This window comes from Macrosteles quadrilineatus, unplaced genomic scaffold (assembly GCF_028750875.1).
Source record: "Macrosteles quadrilineatus isolate MER2022 unplaced genomic scaffold, UCM_ALF_1.0 Scaffold_8__2_contigs__length_117827958, whole genome shotgun sequence".
Taxonomy (NCBI): domain Eukaryota; kingdom Metazoa; phylum Arthropoda; class Insecta; order Hemiptera; family Cicadellidae; genus Macrosteles; species Macrosteles quadrilineatus.
In genome coordinates, this window is record NW_026542601.1 from 117206868 (window position 1) to 117231879 (window position 25012).

At 33.5% G+C, this 25012-nt stretch overlaps 1 protein-coding gene across 1 annotated transcript in view; it reads right to left on the minus strand.

The window, feature by feature from the left end:
- Positions 1–21893, minus strand: part of LOC128999742 (sodium/potassium-transporting ATPase subunit beta-2-like) — a 42790-nt gene extending 20897 nt beyond the window's left edge. Inside the window, exon 1 of the mRNA XM_054426401.1 lies at positions 21649–21893. Within this exon, the coding sequence (XP_054282376.1) occupies positions 21649–21814 (166 nt within the window). The 5' untranslated portion in view covers positions 21815–21893. The remainder of the gene's footprint in view (positions 1–21648) is intronic.
- Positions 21894–25012: the final 3119 nt, after the last annotated feature.

Below are 25012 nucleotides of genomic sequence, written 5' to 3' on the forward strand. Positions count from 1 at the left end.
TGGAAAAATGGCGGCTAAAATAATTTTTTTGACTTGACTATAATTTTTATAATAAAAAATCCAAGGGACTTACCATTTAACTTTTTTTGATATCTCTTATAGTTTTCGAATAAAACGGCTGGCACACTTATATCAATCGCCCTGTATACCACTAGTCTCAGGACCTGATTCTTTACATACTTTGAATCATCGTCCCCTCGTCAAATCCTTACCTTCAGCATGAATGATAATTAATTTTTCTATCGCAGTTTCAAGAACTTGAGTTATATAAGATTTACCTTTGTTGTTGTTGCCTGAGTGCAACAACAAAGTTAATCTTTTTTACTGATACTATTGTACAATTAGATTTTTACCCTGTTATATTGTTGCTAGGTAGATTTAAGTTTCATATCCAGTTATATTTAGGTGCGCTGATGTAAATTATCGTTATCTTATTGGGGAATTTTTACAGTTTACGTTTAATAATTTGGTTATATGACTGAAGGAAATAAATATTTTATACAAATTTTTCCTGTTAATTACGTAGTTTCAAATTGGTGAAAAATCTAAAGAAAAAAACAATAATCATAACAGTCCCTACAAATGTGCTCTCTACTACTCTAAACATGGTAAATTTATAAAACAAAATATGTTTAAAAATATAGGTTTTACATGGGTTTTACCAACGGAATATCACTAAGCAAAGAAATAAGCACTGTATTGTTATACATAGGCCTATAAATTAATAATTTGAAACCATTATTTTCATTGTTTTTGTAAGAGACATTTACACGCGCATGTGTTTAGAAGAGATGATCAGCTGATAACTCATTGTTGCAATGCGTCATAGAAAATCGAGCAATAACTGTATGCTATATCATAACTCTTAACCTACAATCTATGGTTACGTTTCGTTATTATCTCTAGGAAACAGATCAGGCGATCGTTAAAAAGTTAATCCGGCACGAAAATAAATATCGGTTATATATTTTGAACTTTAAAACTCCACCATTTGATATCCAGATTAAATACTAAAAATAAGACAATACTTTTCTAAGTTATCGTTAAAAAGCTAGCATTGAATTGTTCAATTACAATTAAAATCAAACATTGTTTTAAATGCAAGTAGTGTGTATTTATGTTATTTTTAATGCGTAACTATTGATTCATAAGTTTATGTTAAAATAATCTTCAGAAAACTGGACTCTCCTTCTATAACTAAACTAAGCTATATACTGTATAATAACCAACTTACGCCTACGGTTACGTTACACCAGTTGTAGCCTCAAACGGCTTGTCCTGAGGGAGTAAATGATGAAGCAGTTAAACTGATTATTTGATCACAACTTCCTACAGGATCCACGTGGACCAAGGGTCATCTACTGGAGTCTCCAGCGACCCCCGACGCAGCAAACCTGTACACTCCTCTCAGCGGTTCTAGTGGTGGTTGCTAACGAAGTATTGGATTTATATATTATAAATACGTATAACTGATTAAATATTGGTTGGGATTGTCAGAAACCCACATTTATTACAACGAGGATTTTTAAAAGGCCTACTACTACGTTCCTAGTGGACAAAAAAGCCTGTAGGATTGCAGGTACTTTGGTGACAGTTAATTTTCTTCTCTGTAAGGAAATTTGCTAAAATATGGTTTTAAATTTAAAACTATTACACATCACTCACTACTCTATCAAATAATTTGTATAATTTTCCTCAAGGTAGACGATTAAAATATTTACTGGGATTTTTTCATATACCTTCCCGTATATGCCTGCATTAAATTCTCATCTGTAAAAAAAATCCTCCAACTTATTAATGTAAACGAATGTCTTGCTATCAAAATCATCCTGTATAAAATGTGAAGGTACTAAAGCAAAAATAATAAAAAAATATATAATTTGGTGGGCGCTCAAAACTGAAAAAAAACTTTATGTTAACCACGTTTACATTTAGATCACGTAAGATTTATTGACATTTGTTGAAACATTGATTTCAGAATATGTTAACGTTACTCAGCCAGGTGTCACTTCTCTTTGAAGCTGCCTCATAACGTTACATTCTGTAACAATGTTTGCTTACGATTTGTAAACATCTTTCTTTAAACATCCTTGTGTTTGATAGGGGTCTTCCTTTCTATAGCTCAATATCAAACTGTTTTCTATACTAACTTTATACAGTAGTAGCTTTCACAGCTGTGAATGAAAAGCTATTATAGAGTTTTTAATTTGATAGGTTAAAATCTTTTTGTAAATTGTTTAAAATTTAATCATCCAGTTAATTGAGTTAAATATTTAAACTTGCTCTGTATTATTGAATCTAGAATAAACTGTATATTTTGTCAAAAAGTGTTTCTACATTGAAATAGCTGTTGTTATCAAGTACAACAGCATGAACTAAAATTTTACATCCAAATATAATCTTATCTGTTGTGTGATACAGTAACCAGTTTTAACCAGAAGCAGGACTTTCAGGAAATCAAGTTTGTTTTAGGGGTTATTAATAAGAGACTACAAGTGTATTTTTTAAGTGGTCGTCGGTAGAACTCTTCTTAACGCAAAAACACAGATATAGAGGAAGATTTTCAATGGCAATCGTAAAAATACTATATAATGTACGTGCAATATTAATATCAGTTTACAATAGAAGGATGGTGTGTTCAAGAACAGTATGTTCAAAATATAATAATACTCTCTATACACCACATTACTCTCTATCACCACATTACTTTACAAGGGCTGTATTAAATAACAAGATATACAAATTGTTAAAAGGGTGTGTTTTGGTAAAGCGTGATTTGCAAACCACAAACTGTATAATTTATGTAAAATACCTTTAAAAGTATAATATATAATATATAGGCCACAGCAAACCTGCAAACTAAGCAAATTTCCATTTGCCTGATTGGATTTACACTAAAAGGTTTAAAAATATCGCATTTATTCCCTATTTAAATATAATTAGTTCTACGAGTACTTAGGTTTGCTGCAACAGGGAGGGTAAAAGTGTTATTTTTTTGTAAACTGTTAATAGTTTAGTGAGAAATAAATGCATTTTCCAAATTTGATCAAAATATGTTCATAAACAAGCAAACTACAACAGTTTACTTATTCTCCATCAGAATAATATGGGAATTTTAATTTTTTTTTTAATTTTCTCCGTAACCATTAGGCGCATAATAACGCTTCAATATACTAAATTATTTGTTTTTAAGCTCTACAAAAAAGTTTAAAATTGTGCATTTGTTCGAAAATCGTGCCAGAAAGTATAACAGCAACATTCTACCTCGTTACATATTTAACCTGAAAATATTAACAAAAACGATACATACTGTACGCGTAATCTATAGGGAGAAAGATAATATTGACTAATTAGTTAATTACTGTACGAAGGCACGTGCGCTGAATGCGCACTTTAATAGGTTTCTAAACTTGTTTCCGAGGCTACAAGAATATAATTGCAATACCATTTTACCTCTACGATTACTATTATGATTGTGAGAGTTATTAGGTGAATAAAACTACTAATTTACCCGTGCACCATTTTTCGTACCTAGGGCCGAAAATGAGGTTTTGCCGGCTCGAGAAGTTTTTAAGTTCGAGACAAAGTCGAGAGAACTTAAAACGATCGAGAGCTGCAAAATCATTTCGGTCCGTGGTACGAACGCTATTTTCACCACACTATACCCTATTACCACAATATTAATTCACGCTTACAATCTATACAACTACAACTTTAAGGTTATGTAAAATATTTAGAGAGATGTGCAAAAATAACAATAAATAGTTGTCTAGGCAGCGGTGACAATCAAAACAAGTCTATTACAATGTACTGCTTGTGTATTTAATGTACAGTACCGGATAATATAAATGATTTAATACAACACAACAACTTAGGGGGCTTTTTAACCCAATCAAATTTTTAAATACTGCCATTTTTGCTAGGGGTGACATATCGACTTCGAGTTTGCACATTGCTTATGTCTTGACAAACCCTTAAAAATTAGGGGTCACTAAATAGGGGTTGTTTTTGAAAAAAAAAATCACCCACACCCAGTACCATGTTAAGGGGGTTAAAACATATGTTTTATGTAAAAATCAATGCCACAACAGAATATTTCTATCTATTTCAGTTTAAAAAATACAGATTTGTTTCAATACTTAATTTACACACTGTATAGATTTGTTTAGAAATATTAACGTTTACCTCACTAATAGTACAGTTATTAAAAATCTCTGATATCACCATAACTTTTTCTACCTTCAATGACTCAGAGGTCCCACAGCCCCTTGTAAATACAAGGTATTTAATGTAAATAAATTAAATAAATTAAATGTAAAATTAATGTAAATTTAATGTAAATACACGGCTACAGACTCGGCGATGGGATCAATATTGAAACGTTACTGATAGCTCTTATCACTGACCCAAGCTGAGTTAAACCTACGGAGATAACTTTGTAACAGAAAACTTAACGGATTACATAACTGGCGAAGTGTGCTTCTTATTAAAATGCTACCTAATCGCAGCGATTACAGAATAAGTAGTCAATATGGATTATGTTAGATAATTTATTGTTGATTTAGACATGGCGATACACAATGGAAAATTGTACTAAGTTAATTATTGTTGTGTTATAGTTAAAATTCACACTTTTATTGGTTATGTATGAGGCTTTTGTTCAATAATTTCCCTTTTAATGATTTTGTTGACAGGTTGCTTAGTGAACATCACCCATTGGTGGAAGAAGTGAGTTTTATGATTTTTGTAATTAGTTTTCGTTAATAATCTTTCTATTTTGCCAACACTTTTTACATCACTTACATAATATGCCAACTTTGAAAATTCTACATCTTTCTTCATAATAATTGGAATCAAAACTTTTTATTAGGTGATGTCTCTAAAAATATCGTAGTAGCTATTTTCTGTTTAACATCCACTAATTTCTAGCAATAGAAACGTTAATAGTATTAACACTGTGTAAAAAAGTATAAAAATTAAATCAATGATTATAAAAAATGTAAGTATAAATGCCAAATGCCAATCACGCCTACTAGCCAGAGAACCTTTTTGAAAGTAATATAATATTTGTTTCTTCTGTCAAGATATTCTTTCTATAAATATTGGTCAATTCCGATACCATTATTTCCCATCATGGCTCATACAGAATTATGGGTAGGATTTACGCTGTGTTAAATTAGGTTATTTGAAGATATTATATTCCACAACATTTTACTTATTAGAAAAAAAAACAACTTACTGAATTTCAGACTTATGAACATACTAGCAGAATACCCGTCCTCATACGGGGTTAGCGTACGTTTGAAATGGGGGAGGAGACGGTTTAAGAAAATTTGGTTCTTTTAATTTATGGTATGCTAGTATAAAACATCTACCATAGCCATAATGTTCTTCCACTACATCTAAACAATAAAAAGTAAATTATCAAATATTTGTAGTAGGCCTACAATATAAAAAAAATTATGAATTAAAAACATAAATTTAACTGTAAACAATCCTTTTTTTAAGGTTAACATGGGAAACTCCAGAGCCACTGGGGTGAAACCCGAAAGGATTTTTGCTGTAATAATATGTCTATAGGTTAATCGTGAATGTGAGCTATCATCATACAGAATTTCAGCCCAATCCGTCCTGTAGTTATTGCTTGATTGAGCAACTTACAAACTTTCAGATTTATAATATTGGTAAGATGTTTTGGGCACTGAAAATTCAAAGCAGGTCATTTAATGTGTTGAGCAAGCAATGGCCGGTTACAGCAAAGTATCTAAGTTTTTCCTCCTTGAGAGTTTCAGTGTTTCTGCTAGGTAGTCAAATTACTTGTCAATGCCAACTGGTTTTCTGTGGCTAAGCCCCATATCCACGTGTTGTTAGGTCAGCTCGCTGTATTTTGTGATCGTCCATTTTCGCAAACAGGTTTATCATCGTCAGACGTGTAACTTTTATAACAGGTATACAGTGTGCATGGAATTAAAAGATTAGTTTAGGAGGAAAGCTATACAAATCTTCATAATATGACTTATTAGTTTAGTTATTTTTAACTTGTTTGGAAAAACTAAGGTTTAAAGACTGTTCGCATACAGAACCACTAAAAAATTATGTAGACCGAACACAAATTACACACAAAAAGCTTAATCAAAATAACATTCGGCCCCAATATATTTAATTGATAATCAATTCCTAATATTGTTTAGTTTTAACGTTGAGGTGGATTTTATTAAACTAGAAACTATCTTAATAAGATAACAATGACAATACCTAATCCACACTAACTCATTAAGATTAAGTAAGCTTAGGAGAAGCACACATATTGCTTTCAAAGTTGGATAATAAGTACTTTGACATTTCACGTGTAGAAAATTGTTATTTGATATCCCTTTCGTACATTATTTTCAGGTTTAACAATTTTAACCAAATGGAAATTACCACAACAACCCCATACGAATCTAGTAATACCCATACGAATATAGTATTAAAAAAATATGTTTTTTTTAGTGTTTTTGTGTTTGTAAACCCCAATGGTATGTTGCGTGATTAGTCTAAAGGACAGACTTAAATGCTTTAATAACATACCTTTGTTTCTCTCATTGTAGGGTATTAACATTTTATTTCTTCTCTCTATAGGCCTAAGTAGTTACAAGTCATGGTAATTACATAAATTAGTGGTAAGTATATGGAGAAAGAACTGTTGTTATCAAAACTTCCTAGCTATTCAATGTGTTTTTGAATCAAGTATTCCACGTTTATTCATAAGGGTTCCAGGAATGTTTTAGAGCCTATTTTCAGAAACAAATTTGTCATGTCAGGCATTTTTGTGGTAATCCACAATATATCTAATATTGCATTCAAAAAAGGGGTTTCGAATTGTCATTAACCGCATAACACTCAAAACAACACTCGATTCCCCAAAAAATTTCCAACAATATTGGTTCAATTTAAACATAATAACATTTTACTGTTAAAACTCGCATTTATGTAAAAATAACGGTTCGAAGTTTTCACGTTTTAATGAGTTAAAACTATCTTAAAACTTCCATATAAAAATCAAATGTTAAATTTTCAATTATTGTTGATTTAAATTAAATCATTAAATGATTGCTTTATGTGCACCCATAGTGCAGGCTTACTATAACTATTTTTCAATATAATTTTTATAAAAATATTTAACCATTACGAACTATGAAAATAATTTCGGAAATAAATAGGCAGTTTGAATGTGTTTGTGACCGAGAGAGAGAAAGCATGCACCAGTTTCTGTTACAGATTTTTTTTCGTAAGCGAGTAATTTAGTAAACATTGATCTCCGCGGACCTGTTGTTCTATGTTATCATTGCACCAGTTATCATCGTGGCATTGACCTTTGGTTGTGTCATAGTCATACTCAGTCTAGTATTTTGGGGGTTGCTGTGTGGAAAAATGAAAAACGAACATTGGAGGTTGCAAATAAATTGGAACATTTAAGACAACATGACTTCTGTGCTTAAAAAATGTAATAGTAACATTAGGCCTATAATGTGTTTCAGTTCTTAAGCTTGAATGTTTGTTTCGTATACTAATTAAGCTCACATAGTATAAGTTTATCTTATCGTTCAATTTCATCAAGTAACTATCATAAACCTCGTGTTTTTAGGTGGTTAATGATAACTGATCCCAAGTATTGTATGTAATTTACCATCTTGTAAGGTTTAACAATGTGTAAATTGGCAGTGGGTGCTTTTACGTAAAATAACAAGTAGATAAGCATAATATACATAAAAAATTAATTAAATACATTATATTATTGGAGGGAATCGTAATTAAGGTACTAGGGATGAAGCCCACGGTAGTTTTGTGTATGTTGTAGTATATTTATTGGTGTTTTGCGTTTTCAACACCAGTAGCATTTTTTTACGTTTTTTAAGGTGAAGGTCCGAGCCCTGGTCTTGTCACGATCTACTGACCTTGTTAGATAGCACCATTAATTGATAACCAATAACAATTGTCTTCTGGGTTTATTAACTCAGCAAGTTAATAGTAATACCGTGTTTTCTAACACCGATATGGTTGTTTTCGCTACTAGGGGGTGGCTAGGTTGGGGGTGGTTCTGGAGGCGGAAGGTCGGGGGTTTGGAGGCGGCGTCAGTCTGGCGCCACCCCCAGTTCCCTCACCTGCACAATTTTTGGGGTACAAATCATCTTTTGAAAACACTCGTTATTTGCCATTTCAACACATCTTTTGAACCCTTCTCTAGCACAGGCAGAACAAGATTTATTTTTGATATTGCCGGGAAACGTATGACAAATAATATTTTTTTAAGATTATGTACATCAAGAAAACGAAATATTTAATGGGAATTTATTTTGTTAACTTTCTTTGTGACTGAAATTTTGGAAGTTATAACCGGTTTGCTCTTTTGTCTATTCATGAGATAATTACTTATATTGCTTTAAACAATGTACACATATTAAAATATTTTAATAAGAAACCGTTTCGTTCGGAAACTGTTTATAAAGTACCCTGGATGGTCCTCAAAATTAAATATTCGCTATGTACTTAAGTTACTGAAAATTCCTTGATCTGAAATAATTTTTACGGTTCGAAACTGGACCCATTTCAAACTTGTACTTATGATTCTGATTGAAGAAAAAGCTATTTAGCTGAGGCACACAATTGCTCTTACATCTACATTTAAACTTCACCCAATTGAAAAATCAGAAATTCGTAACTTTGTGTATTTTAGTCCTAATGAATCGATAAACTACTGTATATTATACAGCTGAGATGCTAAGATGGTTACGTTCAAATATAAGTGCTGCTGATCCTAAGATACTCTGATACAATTAGTTACTACGTCGCCACTAATGCTATCTGAATTAATCAAGACGATGGATAGGAATGAGACTATGATATGGATTGGTCCCTTGTATAAACAATAAACATGTAAATAAAAAATAAAACCGCTGTTCCTTAATTTCCCACTAAAATTGAACCCATTTTACATTACATAATGGACATTGCCGCAAAGTAAAAATCTTTGTTCAGAAAATAACAAACGTATTTTGTACAACTCTAAAGCATTTACTATAGCATATAATTTGCAAATCCGCACCAATGCCACACAGTTGCGAAAGTGAATGTTAAGTTTTCCTTGGTTTGAATGTTCTGGTTTATGTTGTTGGAGGTTAGGTATACCGAGCAGATGCGAATTGTTGGCAAATATCCAACAGTCCACTGCGAACGCCAACACTCACTGACCGGGACCGGCAGCCAACCGAACCAACAACGTCACTGAATTTTGTTAGCAGCAATGGAATGCTATCCAAAACAACAAATCCTATAATATGTAAAGCTGGGGGTTGGTGCTCATTGGTAATATTTGTCCATTTATTAATTTGTTTTTGAACGTTTAGCTATCTAACAAAACAAAAAACCCCCACCGCAACAAATCTGCAGACTAAGCGAATTTCCATTTGCCTGATAGGATTTACACTAAAATGCCTCCTTAAAAATATCACACAGCTGTATAAGGAAAATGTCAACCTTTGTCACTAACAAGACAACAAGATCACGCCACTCATCCTACACTCATCTCCATTCATACTTGGCTTAAAATACATACTTTGTATGGTCGCCATTTCATTGAAAAGTATTAAATAAGTATTCACTGTCAACGTCAATTAAGGAAGTAGTTTCGCAGATAATTAAAGAAAAAAGATGAAGCAATAAAACCAATATGACCTCAAAAATGAAGGTAATGTATGCAACCGAAAACCAAAACTTTATACTGAAAGCAAAGTGTTGTAGTGGTGAATTAAATTACAGTAGCCTACTTAAAAAATTAATATAGTTAGGGTATAAACATAGTTGTCCAGAGAATCAAAGTGTTCGTAGTGTGCTAGTTAGTTGTGTTTAATCTTACAAACCCTTAACCTCTATAGTTGGTAGTGTAACCATTCACCATCTCAAAACCGAAGAAATCATTACCATATGAATTTATAACCAAACACGTAAGTTAAAACACATGCCCCTTGTGTAGTGAAAAACATGTATACCCAAAAGGTGTTAAGACTCAAAATCAAATGAAATGCTACACACGTTTGAAGACAGTGTAAGACGGATTGTCAGCCGAGGAAATGAATAATGACGGATTATTAGTGAGTTAAATAACAACAGCGGCCAACGGCGGTGTTAACTATGACCAAGGCTTCTGTAGGTGTCCAATGTATACAGTACAGCGGACACGGCTACGTTAAGAAACTATGACAGAATAAGTGACGGACTTGACCGAGGAAAACATTGGTGAAATAAACTTAAAATGATGTGGATGATCTGAATATATTTGTTATTTACTCGGAGATATCTGTTACACGAGATAATTTATTAAATCAAAATGTAAAAGGGACATTGGGTCAAGTTACCATTAAAAGCTACTGACTTTTCAGGATCGAAAGGCAAACACTTTTAGGCTGCAGCTACACTTTTGGGCCATCCCAGCTATCAATATTCATATTCACCATCCTTATGGATCAGCTGAAGATAACTTAAATAGGTTTCCGGTGGGGTTTTTAGGGGTCACCTTTTTGATTACCAAGTTCTTTAACCAAGTTGAAAACTATTTTATCTAAAAAAATAACTACCTACATGTTAGTCCCCTGGTTTGTCAAGTGACATCATAAGTGACTAAAGACTAAAGTTGCAAAATCCATATATAAATCCCAAGCTACCCATGAACTTTTGAGAAAACTACAAGTTACACCCCCATAAACCACATACTTAAAATGTTCGTCATGACGAGAAACCTTGCGCAAAACTATCTATTATTTCATAAATTGCACTTTATGGTCGTAATTGCTTTCCAAAGGGAACTTTCCACATACCTTATCTTAAAAATAACTCAGCTGTACGTTATTCTTTCAATTTATTACCTTAATAAAATCAGGTGTGATTATTTGTTTGTATTACTGTATTCTGTTTTATTATGTTATATTAACTTACCCAATCAATAGTTTTATTAATACTTATGAATAGTTTTGACATCATAAGATGTGGAATTGCCCCTGAACTGGTTTATAACTAACTGGTTTATAATACTTATGAAGTCAAACGGGGTGAAGCCCGAGGGTAACAGCTAGTAACAAAATACTAGCAAAATAATAGTAATAAAACACTTTTAGTCGATCTCAGTGTAATCAGATGTAACCTAGATAAAACTGTAAAAAAGGATTCAAAACATACTAGCCAGCCAACAATGCAATAATGTAACAATAGAAACAGCTGATCGGTGTTGTCACAATCAACGTTAGGAACGCTATAGCACAATTATGTACATGCATTGATTGCGGACAAGAAGTAAACATACATTAAAGTGAGTTTAAAACAAGATTCAATTTTGGAATATGCCGTTTTGACGTGTATGCACAAGTTGTATAATTATGTTTTAATGTTTATTAATATTGAATTTGTTTCTTGACATCCATATATAAATCCCAAAGTACCCATGATCTTTTGAGAAAACCAAAAGTCACACCCCCATAAACCATATAGGTACAGTACTTAAAATGTTAGTCCCGAAGTTTATTGCACATACTTCCAAATCTATTGCTTGGAAGAACACGTTTTTTCAACTCGATCCTTTGAGTTTTTGATACAGTGATGGTGGTTACTCTTTGGTGGTTTTTGGTCAAAACGCGATTTCCAGCTTTGCCCAAGTGATCTATTAGAAGGCTGCAACTGCAAAACCTGTCCAAAACAAAGCTGCACATGTCGTGTACGAAACTAGCTGGCATACCGTGTTGCTCTTTTTGTAAATGTAGAAGTGTTCCTGTAGTTCACTGCTGCAATGCACACAAGTAAATTGTGAACAGTTTCATTTTTCTGATGACTATTACAGGGAAAAGATGTAATTCCTCTTTACCCAAGGCTTATAATTTAGATCCAATAACTGCACTCAAGCTTTTATGATCCACGCAACTAGTTCAATATCAATACAATCAGTCCGAAGCAGCCTAGCGCCATGGTCAAGGTCAAGGTACTGGTTGTGATTTGTGTTTATATATCATTGGTTGTGAAAACGCGACATCAATGCTTGACCGATGCACCAACTTCGCCGCCGGTCCCGATTCCGCTCCACCACCGTTTTAATAATAAATGTTATGAATTATAATAATAATTTCAGTTACATCCGTAGATTTATTATTATTTTTAATAATAAAAATTATATAGAAAGGTCTATATCTATTTTTATATTTGTATGCGTCATGCAATCACAAAAAAATTAAAGTAAAAAATATTCTATTATTTAGGATATTATTCTAATAACTTACATATCTCTCAGAAGCTTCTCTAAAGCTTTTTGCAGGTTTTTTACCTTAAATACGAAGAGAAAATAGTGCTGTGTGCCAAATAAAAAAAACGGTTTTTTATATTAGCAATTTTTTGTCAGAGTTACAGTTTATAGGTTAAGTTAGCATACGTAGCTCAACAACTACTAAATAGTTATATTTAGGGTATTTTTGTAAATAAAAAAGTTGTCCCTTGTTGTGTAAGCAACATTTATTGAAAGTGTAACTCGCTATATATTACCGTTTTCGATATACGCTCCCTATGAGTTTTATGTAATAAATGGCACCGCCATTTTTAAAATGGTGGATTCTGAGGTTATGCCCACTCTGCCAAGCTGGCACCCACGTAAACAAATTATAACACGTATAGTACCTACATGATCCCTTAGGGTGTTTTTCTATACATAAAATGCACACGGGAACCCCCCTAGCAAGTGGATTATCAAACGTTAGCGGATACGAAGCGCTCGGGGGTTTAAAATACGAGTTTTTTTCTTAAATACCAATGGGTGGATAGAAAAATTTACAATTCTAACAAAACTGCATACTAGGAAATAAAATGCGTTGGACTGTTTACATTGGCAAAGCCTCCCGGTGTAATTTACATTGACGACAACACCGTCTAGAGTTGAGGGCGTTGGCTGTTGCGCTGGAAATCGATCTCTGTACACAGAAGGTCATTGTTATCACTTGAAGTGAGTCAAAGTGACCAAGTGATCCCTCATCACTCACTGCAGAGAAACATCATGTCCAGAGTGAAGATATCTGTTAGTATATCAAGTCAGCGAAGGGTCCATTGAAAAGGTCCAGGTTTAGTTAGTAAAGGGTACAGCAAATAAAAAGCTACGTCACTATTTTTTTGAGAGATAAACATATTATTCTATATCGCAATTATTTTATTGGTCATATCAAAATTTCAGAATAGGAAATCGATATAGATAGCCTTAAAATTAGGTCACATTGCTAAATGAAGAGAAGTGTAGGTAGGATGGCTATAGGTAAAGAAACCAAGTCCGATGATTAAACAATTCCGTGAAGCAACAAAAGCCCAACATATAACTACCTTTGCTTAATAGATTGTATTTCACGTGATGTATCCTCAAAAATCATTGCCATCGAAATAAATCACTATGCTTTTGGAAGCTATTGAAATTATCCTAAATAATCAAATTACAGCACTTAATTTGCCTATTAACGAATTCCCCTATAGGGAAGTAACTATTACCGTAGGTGGCACGGTAAGACCTAGGGCCGGGACCTAGGTCTATGTACTTTTTAATTTTGATGTCCCAAGAGGCAAAAACACCATCCGTTCAAATTTTTATATATGTATGTAATATATACGTCCGAGAAGATTGAGTAATTTTGTCCGATTTTGATGAAATTTTGTTTAAAAATGTACGGTGGGATAAACTTGAATGAGTTCGATGACCAGCATGATCGGACCATGGGAACGGGATTTTATGGGGGGTTTCTTGAAGGGGGGAATGGGGTTTTTCTAATTTTTGACTCTCAAAACACAAAACTTCCCATTTTCTCTCTAGACCTTTTTAAAGATCTTAAAAAAAATAATTTGGTATATCAAAGTGTTTTTACGGTGTTTGATAACAGAGAAAATTCAAAAATTGTAAATTTAAAATTTCCATGTTTCTTATGGAGAATAATGTAAAATGTCGTAGTTTGCTTGTTTGTTGATATATTTTGATCAAACCTGGCAAATTTATTTCTTTTGTGTTAGCTATTAATATTTTACTAAAAAATACACTTTATTAGTTTCCTTGTAGCGGCAAACCTAGGTACTCGATAGACCTAATGTTATTTAAATAGATTTAATCGAAAACCAATTCAGACAAATGGAAATTCGCCTAGAATGTTCACATTTTCAAAGTTTTCCCTTCACTTTACCACAAAGTCGAACGAAACTAATAAAATGGAATATTTTACAACTATCAAAGACACCTAGTCTCCGTCTTTTGAATGAAACACAAGCAGGAAAATAGAATACATTATATCTTACAAAATAAAAACCATATTTACTGGACAACAATATTAGTTGCACAACAAATAATGTGGTTATCAACTCTTATGAAATAGTTAGCATCGGCCTTGGCATTAGATTGCGAATATTTAACAATGACATTCTGATCAATGTTTACACCATTTTCAATTAGAATATAATCGAATATTTGTTGTGAATAATTTGTTCTTTTGAAGTCATTTAAGAATCATTTGGGGCTGTAACGTCCAATAAAAGGGCTGGCAGCATATTTTGTTTCGGATTCGTCATGTCAGTTTGTTTTTGCATTTAATCTTATTCGAGATACATCATAACGAATCCACTCAGCAAAACAATATTTTACACATATTTTCTCATAATCACAAGCCAGTCTCAGAAGCTTTTGGATAGTTCGAAACTGGGCCCATTTTTGTTCCTTATCATTGGAGTTTTAGTACACGAGAACGTAGTTAGTAAAAAAAGTACAAAGGTAATTTCGCTTCATACTTTAATACTTTTCAATGAAATACAAAGTAGGTATTTTAAGCCAAGTAGCCAAGTATGAATGGAGATGAGTGTAGGATGAGTGGCGCGATCTTGTAGTCTTGTTAGTGACTAAAGCCGGCATATTCCTTAGACACAGCTGTTAATTAATAGCCCATACACCTAATGGCAACTAAGGGACCTACAGTTTATAGTGGAATCCAAACCACATTTTTGCCTTTGTCTAATTATCAGGATAGTACTGCGGATAGTCATAGTACTCACCCGTGCGGACGTAAATCCACACCAGGGAATATCGCATCCACAGTGCATGCCTATAAATATCCACAATTCGTATTCTACACTCACATTGTAACAAAATGTACACCAACTAGGTAAGTGGTTGGGAATCATTTACTCATTTACGGGACTAAGGGATCAACGAGGTCATTTTACTGTAAGTATAAAAATATTTTCACGCAAGGATGAACAGATTTTCTCTATTAGGACTCAACCAGATTCCTCAAATCATGAATATTTACTTTTTAATACTTTTTAAACTCCCATAATAATTACTTAAACGTTACAGTGTGTTTCAAACAACAAGGCCTATCTCCAGGAGTAGAATCGGAAATGCATTTCACCCGATGATCTGATGATGTCTAGAGAGACGGAAATAGTTGGATCTAATACAGTACAGTACTACAGTTTGCAGCCTAGTGAATGAACATTGCAGTTTGCCAAGTTTTGAAGTGTCGCAGAGTTCTGTACACGGGCCAACATTATAAATAGGGTGGAGTATGTTCCAAGTGATGCGATGCAGGAATCCCTGATGAAAATTAAGTTAAACTATCAAAACATACAATCCTTACAAGTCCGAAATGTAATTGTGAGACTTGGTTAGTCGTGGAGATGTAATTTTTTTCTGTATAGGCCAACTTCAGGTGGATTTACGTTTAGGTATCTGCAAATTGTACGTTTGGCGAACGTATTAGATATTGTAAAAATATTTACTACATTCCTTCTTCGAATTTATAACGGGTTTTTGCGAAGAATTGGAATAGTTGTTTCCCAGCATTATAAACATAGAGTTCGTGAAGACTGAAGGGGGATGCGGAATACTATCCCCCGGAAAACTACCCCCCGGGTGAAACGTGACGTCACAAAATCTGCTAACTAACCAATATGGAAGCCGTGTCCGCGACTGGAATACTACCCCCCTAGACAAATCATGCTATTTAGTTTAAATTTTAATTCGAGTAATTCCGTTGGATAATAGAAAAGGCATGTGGTGAATATAAACCAGATTTTCGAAATGTTACAGCAAGTTTGGTAGGTTAGGTTAGGTTAGATTAGAACTGTTTGACAACTAAATTTGAGTGTCCGTGACTGGAAAACTGCCCCCCCCCCGGTCTCTGACGTCAATATGACGTAGGAACCTGCTTGGGGGGGTAGTTTTCAGGGGGGCAGTCTTCCGGCGACCCAACTGAAGGTTGTAAACACTAAAACGGGACGCGCCGCTGAAATTAAAATGGCAATCAGTACAACTACATTACTGCTTTTGATTTTTTACACATTTCTATAAGAATTATATCGATACTATGCCGACGCAATGACATGCAAATACACTAACCCCAATTACATTCTTTTTGGTGGGGTTAACATACTTTAAACAATTAGAAACTTTAGATTTTATTGATCATTTCTCGTTTCACATTTTATATTCAAGGCTTACATTTATTTAGGACGAGGTCAGAAGACGAGCTTTTTAGCCAAATTCTGAGGTCATGTTTCAAGGTCGACATCGTGGTTTGACAGACAAAGTTATGACTCGTATTATCTCAAAGTTTTCAAACAATAAACCCAAAGGAATAAATTATTTTCCATCTGTTATGGATACCTATTTAATGTATTTTCACACAAAAAAATCAAACTCAAGTAAAAAAAAACATCTTAAGCTTTATGTAGAAGTTGAAATTTAACGTCCATTATGTTCACGAAAATCGTTTACACGACTCAAATATTTAACAAATTTCCCATATAAGAAATAAGCAAATTTTCCACTCTACTATGCAGTTACAAACTACCAGATATTTTAAGTAAAAATTACTACAGATTTGATTGTCAATTTTAAAGAAGATATCAGATTAAACACACTCACCGACTCACCGGGGGTAAAGATTTAAAAACAATAAAACAACCCTTAATTCATAGCTGTTAGACTATAATATCTTAACACCCCAGGTTTTAAGCTAATTTCGATCTACTACATTATATTGCGGAATTGCTAAAAAAAGCGTAAATATAAAATGTATTATCTTATATACTAAAAATATTTTGCAAAACTTATGACAGCTAGCCTGACCATACTACTGGACCGAATTACACACGGTTGGTACCAAATGAAAGATATTTTACTGTAGATGTGCAGAATCGCTTTATAAATTAAAATAGGTTCAAAAATAAGCACAAAAAATGAAGTTGAAATAAAAAATTGACATGGGCTTTATGGGTTGCCATGTTGGTAACGAAATAACAACAAAATATAAACAAAAAATCAAAACAAATGGAAGCAATTCCGATCACATGTTATATTTACAGAATGGGGTGAAAATAGAGAGGTTTTTACATACATACTTTTGTTCGAGTTTTCGACCACGGGGCGAGCTCTCTTACTATAACAAATTTATATCTTGGATCAATTGTTTTCACTATAAGTCTTCTGGTTAATTTCAATAAAGTGGAAAAAGTACGGTAAAATTGGTGGAAAGATTGAATAAAGTAAATGGATTTGAAGTCGTATTCATCGAGAACTTATGAGTTATAAGTTACATTATATTCTAGTAATTTAAGAAAATCTGCCGTTGAACCGCTTCTAGAGCTCTTGAAATCCAGTAAAATCTAATATGAGTGTTTATTACAGCTGTGTAGTGTTGTAATCAAAAACTAGTTTTGACCAGTAACCTATCTTTGATGTTAAGAAGTATAATCTGTATACTGACTGCAATCACATGTTATCAGCTGACTATATAACAACACATGATTACAAAAAGAAGTGAACAAGAACTTCATGGTTAGTAAGAATTTCATGGGTAACATAACCATAGCTATAGATTTTATGGATTCTTAAAACTTGTTTTTATTCATTGTCCAATAGGTTTTTCGATTAAATTATAAATACACCTTCCGTAATAATTTTGTACTTACTACTTAGTATAAAGTGTTTATGTTTATAGCGTAATTTGATTCTTTAGTGAAAAAAGGATGTGTGGCTTGTGTGGGAATTAATTTAATATGATAAATCGGTTTTATTATTTCTAAATAGGATAGCATAAAAAAGGCAATCTTTAGAAGAGCACTTTTGGGCGGATATTACTAATTTTGAGTCGGAACTCGATTTTGAGAATATTTACACTTTCTAAAACACCAGTCATTAAATTAATTTCCTAAAATTCTAATTTATTGTATTTCTAGGTAGTAAATGAATTGTTTGCCTCTGATAACGAAGGTCGATGACTTCCAATCAATTCTATCGAGCGGCAGCGGGATGCGACCGAACCGGTTTTTAACCATATGTAAACTATCAAAAAGTTTCCATTAAACTAGTTCAGCCCAATGAACAATGTATTGGAAACTTTTGTAGCGTTTTATTAATCGTTTTCAGCTTCAAACTATGCTATAAACGGCCTCTATTAAACTAGTTGTGCTCGATATTATCACATTACTATGTAGCTGATATTGATGATTTGGGTTGCCAGCAAGTTTTCCACTAAAAAGGTCCAGTCAGATAGACAATTTGTTTACAGGTTTGTGTAGCATATAAAAGAGTTTTATTGATTTTCAGTTTCAAAATTGGGTTTAAAAAGGTACCATTAAAAAGTCTAGCTTAATATAAATACTACAACTAATACATTGCAATGAATACAATATATTTTGTTGGAGGTTTTGTATCTTATCAGTAGGTTCCCATAACTAGTCTAGCATGATAAACAATGTATTGGAGTTTTGTGTAACCTATTGATAAGATTCCATCAAACTTACATTCCAGTACGATATATAGTGTATTGGAGGTTTGTGTAATCTATTTAAACTATTCCAGTACGATATCTAGTGTATTGGACGTTTGTGTTACCTATTGATTAGTTTCCATTAAACTATTCCAGCACGATATACAGTGTATTGGAGGTTTGTGTAACCTATTGATAAGTTTCCATTAAACTTTTCCAGTACGATATAAAGCGTATTGCAGGTTTCTGTAACCTATTGATAAGTACCCATTAAACTATTCCAGTACGATTTACAGTGTATTTGGAGGTTTGTGTAACCTACTGACAAGTTTCCATTAAACTATTCCAGCACGATATATAGTGTATTGGAGGTTTGTGTAACCTACTGACAAGTTTCCATTAAACTATTCCAGTACGATTTACAGTGTATTTGGAGGTTTGTGTAACCTATTGATAAGTTTCCATTAAACTATTCCAGCACGATTTATAGTGTATTGGAGGTTTGTATAACCTACTGACAAGTTTCCATTAAACTATTCCACTACGATATAAAGCGTATTGTAGGTTTGTGTAACCTATTGATAAGTTTCCATTAAACTATTCCAGCACGATATACAGCGTATGGGAGGTTTGTGTAACCTAGTGGTAAGATTCCATTAAACTATTCTAGTATAAGAGGTTTGTGTAACCTATTGATAAGATTCCACTAAACTATTCTAGCACGATATATACTGTATTGGAGGTTTGTGTAACCTATTTACAGTATTGATAAGTTTCCGTTAAACTATTCCAGCACGATATATAGTGTATTGGAGGTTTGTGTAACCTATTGATAAGTTTCCATTAAACTATTCCAGTACGATATATAGTGTATTGGAGGTTTGTGTAACATATTGATAAGTTTCCATTGAACTATTCCAGTACGATATATAGTGTATTGGAGGTTTGTGTAACCTATTGATAAGTTTCCATTAAACTATTCCAGTACGATGTATAGTGTATTGGAGGTTTGTGTAACCTATTGATAAGTTTTCGTTAAACTATTCTAGCACTATATATAGTGTATTGGAGGTTTGTGTAACCTATTGATAAGTTTCAATTAAACTATTCTAGCACGATATATAGTGTATTGGTGGTTTGCGTAACCTATTGATAAGTTTCCATTAAACTATTCCAGCACGATTTACAGTGTATTGCAGGTTTGTGGAACCTATTGATAAGTTTCCATTAAACTATTCCAGCACGATTTACAGTGTATTGGAGGTTTGTGTAACCTATTAATAAGTTTCCATTAAACTATTCCAGCTAGATATATAGTGTATTGGAGTTTTGTGTAACCTATTGATAAGTTTCCATTAAACTATTCCAGCACGATATATAGTGTATTGGAGGTTTGTGTAACATATTGATAAGTTTCCATTAGCACGATATATAGTGTTTTGGCGGTTTGTGTAACATATTGATAAGTTTCCATTGAACTCCAGCTAGATACAGTATACTGTGTATTAAAGAGTGTGCAGCCCGGCTGAAGTCGCCAAACATCGCAGTGCTGAAAGCTGTGGTATTTATAGAGATGTGCGTCACATGGTACTACCCTGTAGACACTCTCGTTGGGTCAAGCGAAATTGTTAACTCTACGACTACAAATTATTAAGTTATAAGTTATAATCTATAGTCAGAATATTTTAAAATTGTTTTAAGTGTTTGGCTTTTGAAGTTTGAGGAGTTGTTGATGTTAGATGGAGATTATTAAAGCTTTTAACCCTTCAGGGGTAAGAAAATTGCAAAGTTAAAAGTTAGCGAAAAAGTGGAGGAAATGTAAAAAAAATTACATATGATTATGTTTTGAAATTGCGTCAAAAGGGGCAGAGGAAAGCTTTTTGTTGGTTTCTTTTCACTCAAATTCAACTTCAGAACGGTTTGCATGTAGGCTAGTATGCGCGAAACTCGTTATTATAATTTAATAAAAACCTGCCAATGATTATGATATCCAGGGCTCACGATAATGTATCACGATAATGTATATTTTAATTAATTGTTGATCCACATAAACTAAGATGCACTCCGGCACTAATCGGGTTGTTTGAGTGTGGTTGAACTCGTTTGTTATGTTTTGTTGAGTTGAATACATTCTAAAATGATAGTGTTTTTATTTATAAAAATGTGGTGTGGTATACTTGCACTTAGTTGTTTCATGCAGTTTTTAATGTTGATTTTTTGCAGATTAATAGCTAAACATTATTATATGGATATCTCCTGCAAGAATAAAAGTTGGCAAAACTTTCTCCATTATAAAAAAATTTAAAAATCAAAGATGTACCTATGGGGTTTTTGTGCAAATTAATTTATACGAGATGATTTTCTGTAAAGACGAGTTCCCCTCTAGGATCAGAGAACCACAATTTCAAATGGCATGTATCCATGACTTATTTTTGTATCAAAATATTCGCAATAAACAAGGTCAATAGAAACTAGTCTCCTTCCTAACGTCATAGTAGAGTTTGTTTACAATACTACTCAAACCAAGTTAAATTAAAAATTTAAAAAATTGTAATACCCTTCTATAATCTTTCTTATAGGCTATCTAATTTTCTGCAAAAAGCAGACAGATATTTTCAAAAGTAGGCCTATAATAAAAGCAAGAATTATTTTTGCATGATGACTTGTTACTGCCATTCTTTCATTTATAAATTCATCATTGCAAAAACTTGAATGAGCTTCATTGAACACGTTGCATATAGGCCTACATACATGTCAAATTAAAACGCGCTAAAGTAATAAAACTTACAATCTAATGGAAAAACGCCACAAAATTAAAGCTGAGATTATTTCAAAATCTAGTTACCCCAGCTTTTGGCGGTGCGCCCCAGAAACTGGTGGGTTTCTGGGTTCCAGATTCCAGTCTTGATCTTCTGCCACCTGGTGCGGTTGTCCGGGGCCTTGGCGTATTCCCATGTGTACCCGATGCCGTTCTTGCCGGGCACGGATACCGTCGACGGGGTCTTGTTCATGACGACGGTCGCGCACCAACTGAACTGAGCTTAGAGCACACTACACTTCACACTCCACAGTCCACACTGGCGCTGGCGCTACTCGGCGTCGAATCTCCACCATCCACCTCCACAGGCGCTACCACCACCTCCACCTCCAATATAACATCTCCACCTCCAACAAAATACCTCTACCATCAACAAATTAACTCTACCACCAACAAAACCCTATGTCATACTACCATACCATAAAAAAACACCTCCACCACCGAGACAAACCTCCACTGCTTACAAAACAACTAGGCCTACACAAACAACAAAACGCCTATACCATCAACAAAACACCTATACCATCAACAAAACACCTATACCATCAACAAAACGCCTATACTACCAACAAAACACCTATATCATACCATACCATCCACAAAACTTCTTCACCACTAAAAACACCTCCACCACCGAGACAAACCTCCACTACTAACATAATCAACAAAACGCCTATAGGCTACCTCCAACAAAACACCCCTACTACTGTACTAACAAACCTATGGCCTACCATCAACAAAATGCCTTGGCCACCAAACATCTCTACCACTAATAAACCTATAGCCTACCACCAACAAAATGCCTTTAAACCTCAAAAACACCTCTACCATCAACAAAAAATCTTATTACAGGGGATAGCACGAATACTAGAAAAGACCATGGATCATAAACATACACAAATGACGTTTTTGGCCCGAAAGTAAACAAAACCATATGGTAATTAATGCTATTAATATAGGGGTTTTGTTTACTTTCGGGCCAAAAACTTAATTTGTTTATGTTTACGATCCATACAGGTATTTTTCTAGTATTCGTGGGGGATAGGTAGTAAAATTTTCATGTTCGTAACAGCTTATTTCATATCCTCATAGATCAATGGTCTCTTTATCGTGTAAACCTTCACTATCATCAACGAAACCAACACATACTCCCGCATTTTACCATACTTTTTCACTACATCATATTTTATTAGCGAATTTCCCATATAGGGAATAAGCTATTACCGTAGGTCTCATGGTAAGATCTAGACTCGGGACCGATTTACTTTTTCGTTTTGAGGTCCCCAGAAGCCAAAAACACCATCCGTTCAAATTCATATATATATATATTTATATATGTGTCCGTTAGCGCGATAACTCGAGCAAATATGATCCGATTTTGATGAAATTTGGTACAACGTGTAAACCTACGTTTATTCGAACGAGTTCGCGAACCAGCATAATCGGACCATGGGAACAGGGGTTTATGGGGGGTTTTATGGGGTAAAAATGGGGTTTTCCCATTTTTAACCCTAAAAATAAAAATTTTTGCAATTTCTTTCTCAACCATTTTGTAGAGCTTAAAAAAGGAAATAATTTAGTATATTGAAGCGCTGTTTTATGCCTAACAGTCACGGAGAAAAAAAAAGTGTAATTTAAAATTCCCATGTTGTTCTTATGGAGAAAATGAAAACTGTTGTAGTTTACTTGTTTATGGGTATATGTTGATAAAATTTGGCAAATTTATTTATTTCATTTTATACTATTGACATATGGTCAACAAACACTTTTTACCTTCCCCGTAGCAGCAAACCTAAGCTCTGGTTAAATCTAATGTTATTTAAATTGTGAATAAATATGTCTCATTTATGGAAATATTTTAGTAAAAATGTAATCAGACAAGTTGAAATTCGCTTCGTCTGCAGGTTTGCTGCGGCGAGAGTATTACCTATACAATATCCGTCCTATGTGGGCATTTTCTTACTACTTTACTATCTCCACAGCATTTAATGTTAGCCATAGTTTAATAACTTGTATAGTGTATATTTAGTTCATCACATCACTCAAGTATGCGATTGCAATATATTTCAACTCTACATGTATACGTTTCATCACATTTCCCCCCTCCCATTCATCTCACGACTCACGGTGCGGGGAATAACAGTTTTCCGTTTCCTAAAAAATACGTCATCAAATCGAATAACAATACAGCTTGGAGATGGAGATAGTCAAGTCATGTGAATAGCAGAGTGTTGTCGATAGTTACTGTGAGTCGTATTTGAAATTTATGATTAAATCGAAATCCAATTAATTCATGTGTGTGAATATTCAATGTGTGATAACGAAATGCCGCAAGTCACGGAAATTATTAAATGGAAAAACGGACATAGTGAAACCTCATCTGAAACGTCAAAAACCATGAAGTTCGTTAAACATCTTCACGTAGAAAACGGGAAAGATTGTATTTTCATTACTGTCGACAACGGGGACGTTTTATCTGCTAACAGCCTTTCTGTGTGTTTTACGTCAGATTTGAACATTCGAGGGAAACGGGATTCCTGTGTAGAAGAATCAAAACGTATAAACTGTGGGTTTAGTTTGTCAAATGTGCATGTAATTAACTTGCTGTTGCTTGCGGTGATACTTTACATAGTTTTAAAACTATTTGAAATAGTAGAATGACTTTTGAAATGTAAACGCTCATGGTGTCTGCTTCGAAGCCACAAACGGGAGTTCGTATGAGGTATGAAAAACAATTGTTTAATGTAAATAAATCGTATTGTAAACATTCACACGACTGATTCTTTTCCTCGAAAAGCTAAGAAGGAATAAATTTTATTATCATCGCACAGTTGACAGCATTATAGGTGGGTAAAAGTGTACATAATTTAAGTTAAACTGCCTTTGTAGTTATTTTGTTCAACTAATATGTTCAGAAAAAAAATAAAAAATATTATATACCTATTGGCCTTTTTGAACCATCAAATTCAGTATTACATTACATAATACTGTATGTTAGTTACGTAATAATAAATTTTGTTAAGCTGCAGTCATAATTAATTTTCAGTTGTACCAGGGTAATGATTTAAAAACGATCACGTATATTAAAATCTGGTAGTCGCATCTATAGTCCCTGTTAAGGTGATAATGTTTGGGAAGCAACAAAATTATAGTCTGTTAATGGAATCCTAATTAAACTGCCAACCACCACCTACCTTTCTCGTGCGTCACCTCATTAAACCAGATAGCATGGAAGGGGGTGCTTCGAAAAAGAAAACATGTTTTGGAATAAAGATGAACACAGATTTTAATTTTTTCTGAAAGGGTGGTCACAATTTGTTTGAGTAATTTTACACAGATAGAAGGCTACGTTAATTTTCAATCTGTATGAAAATGCCAATGGTTCAACATT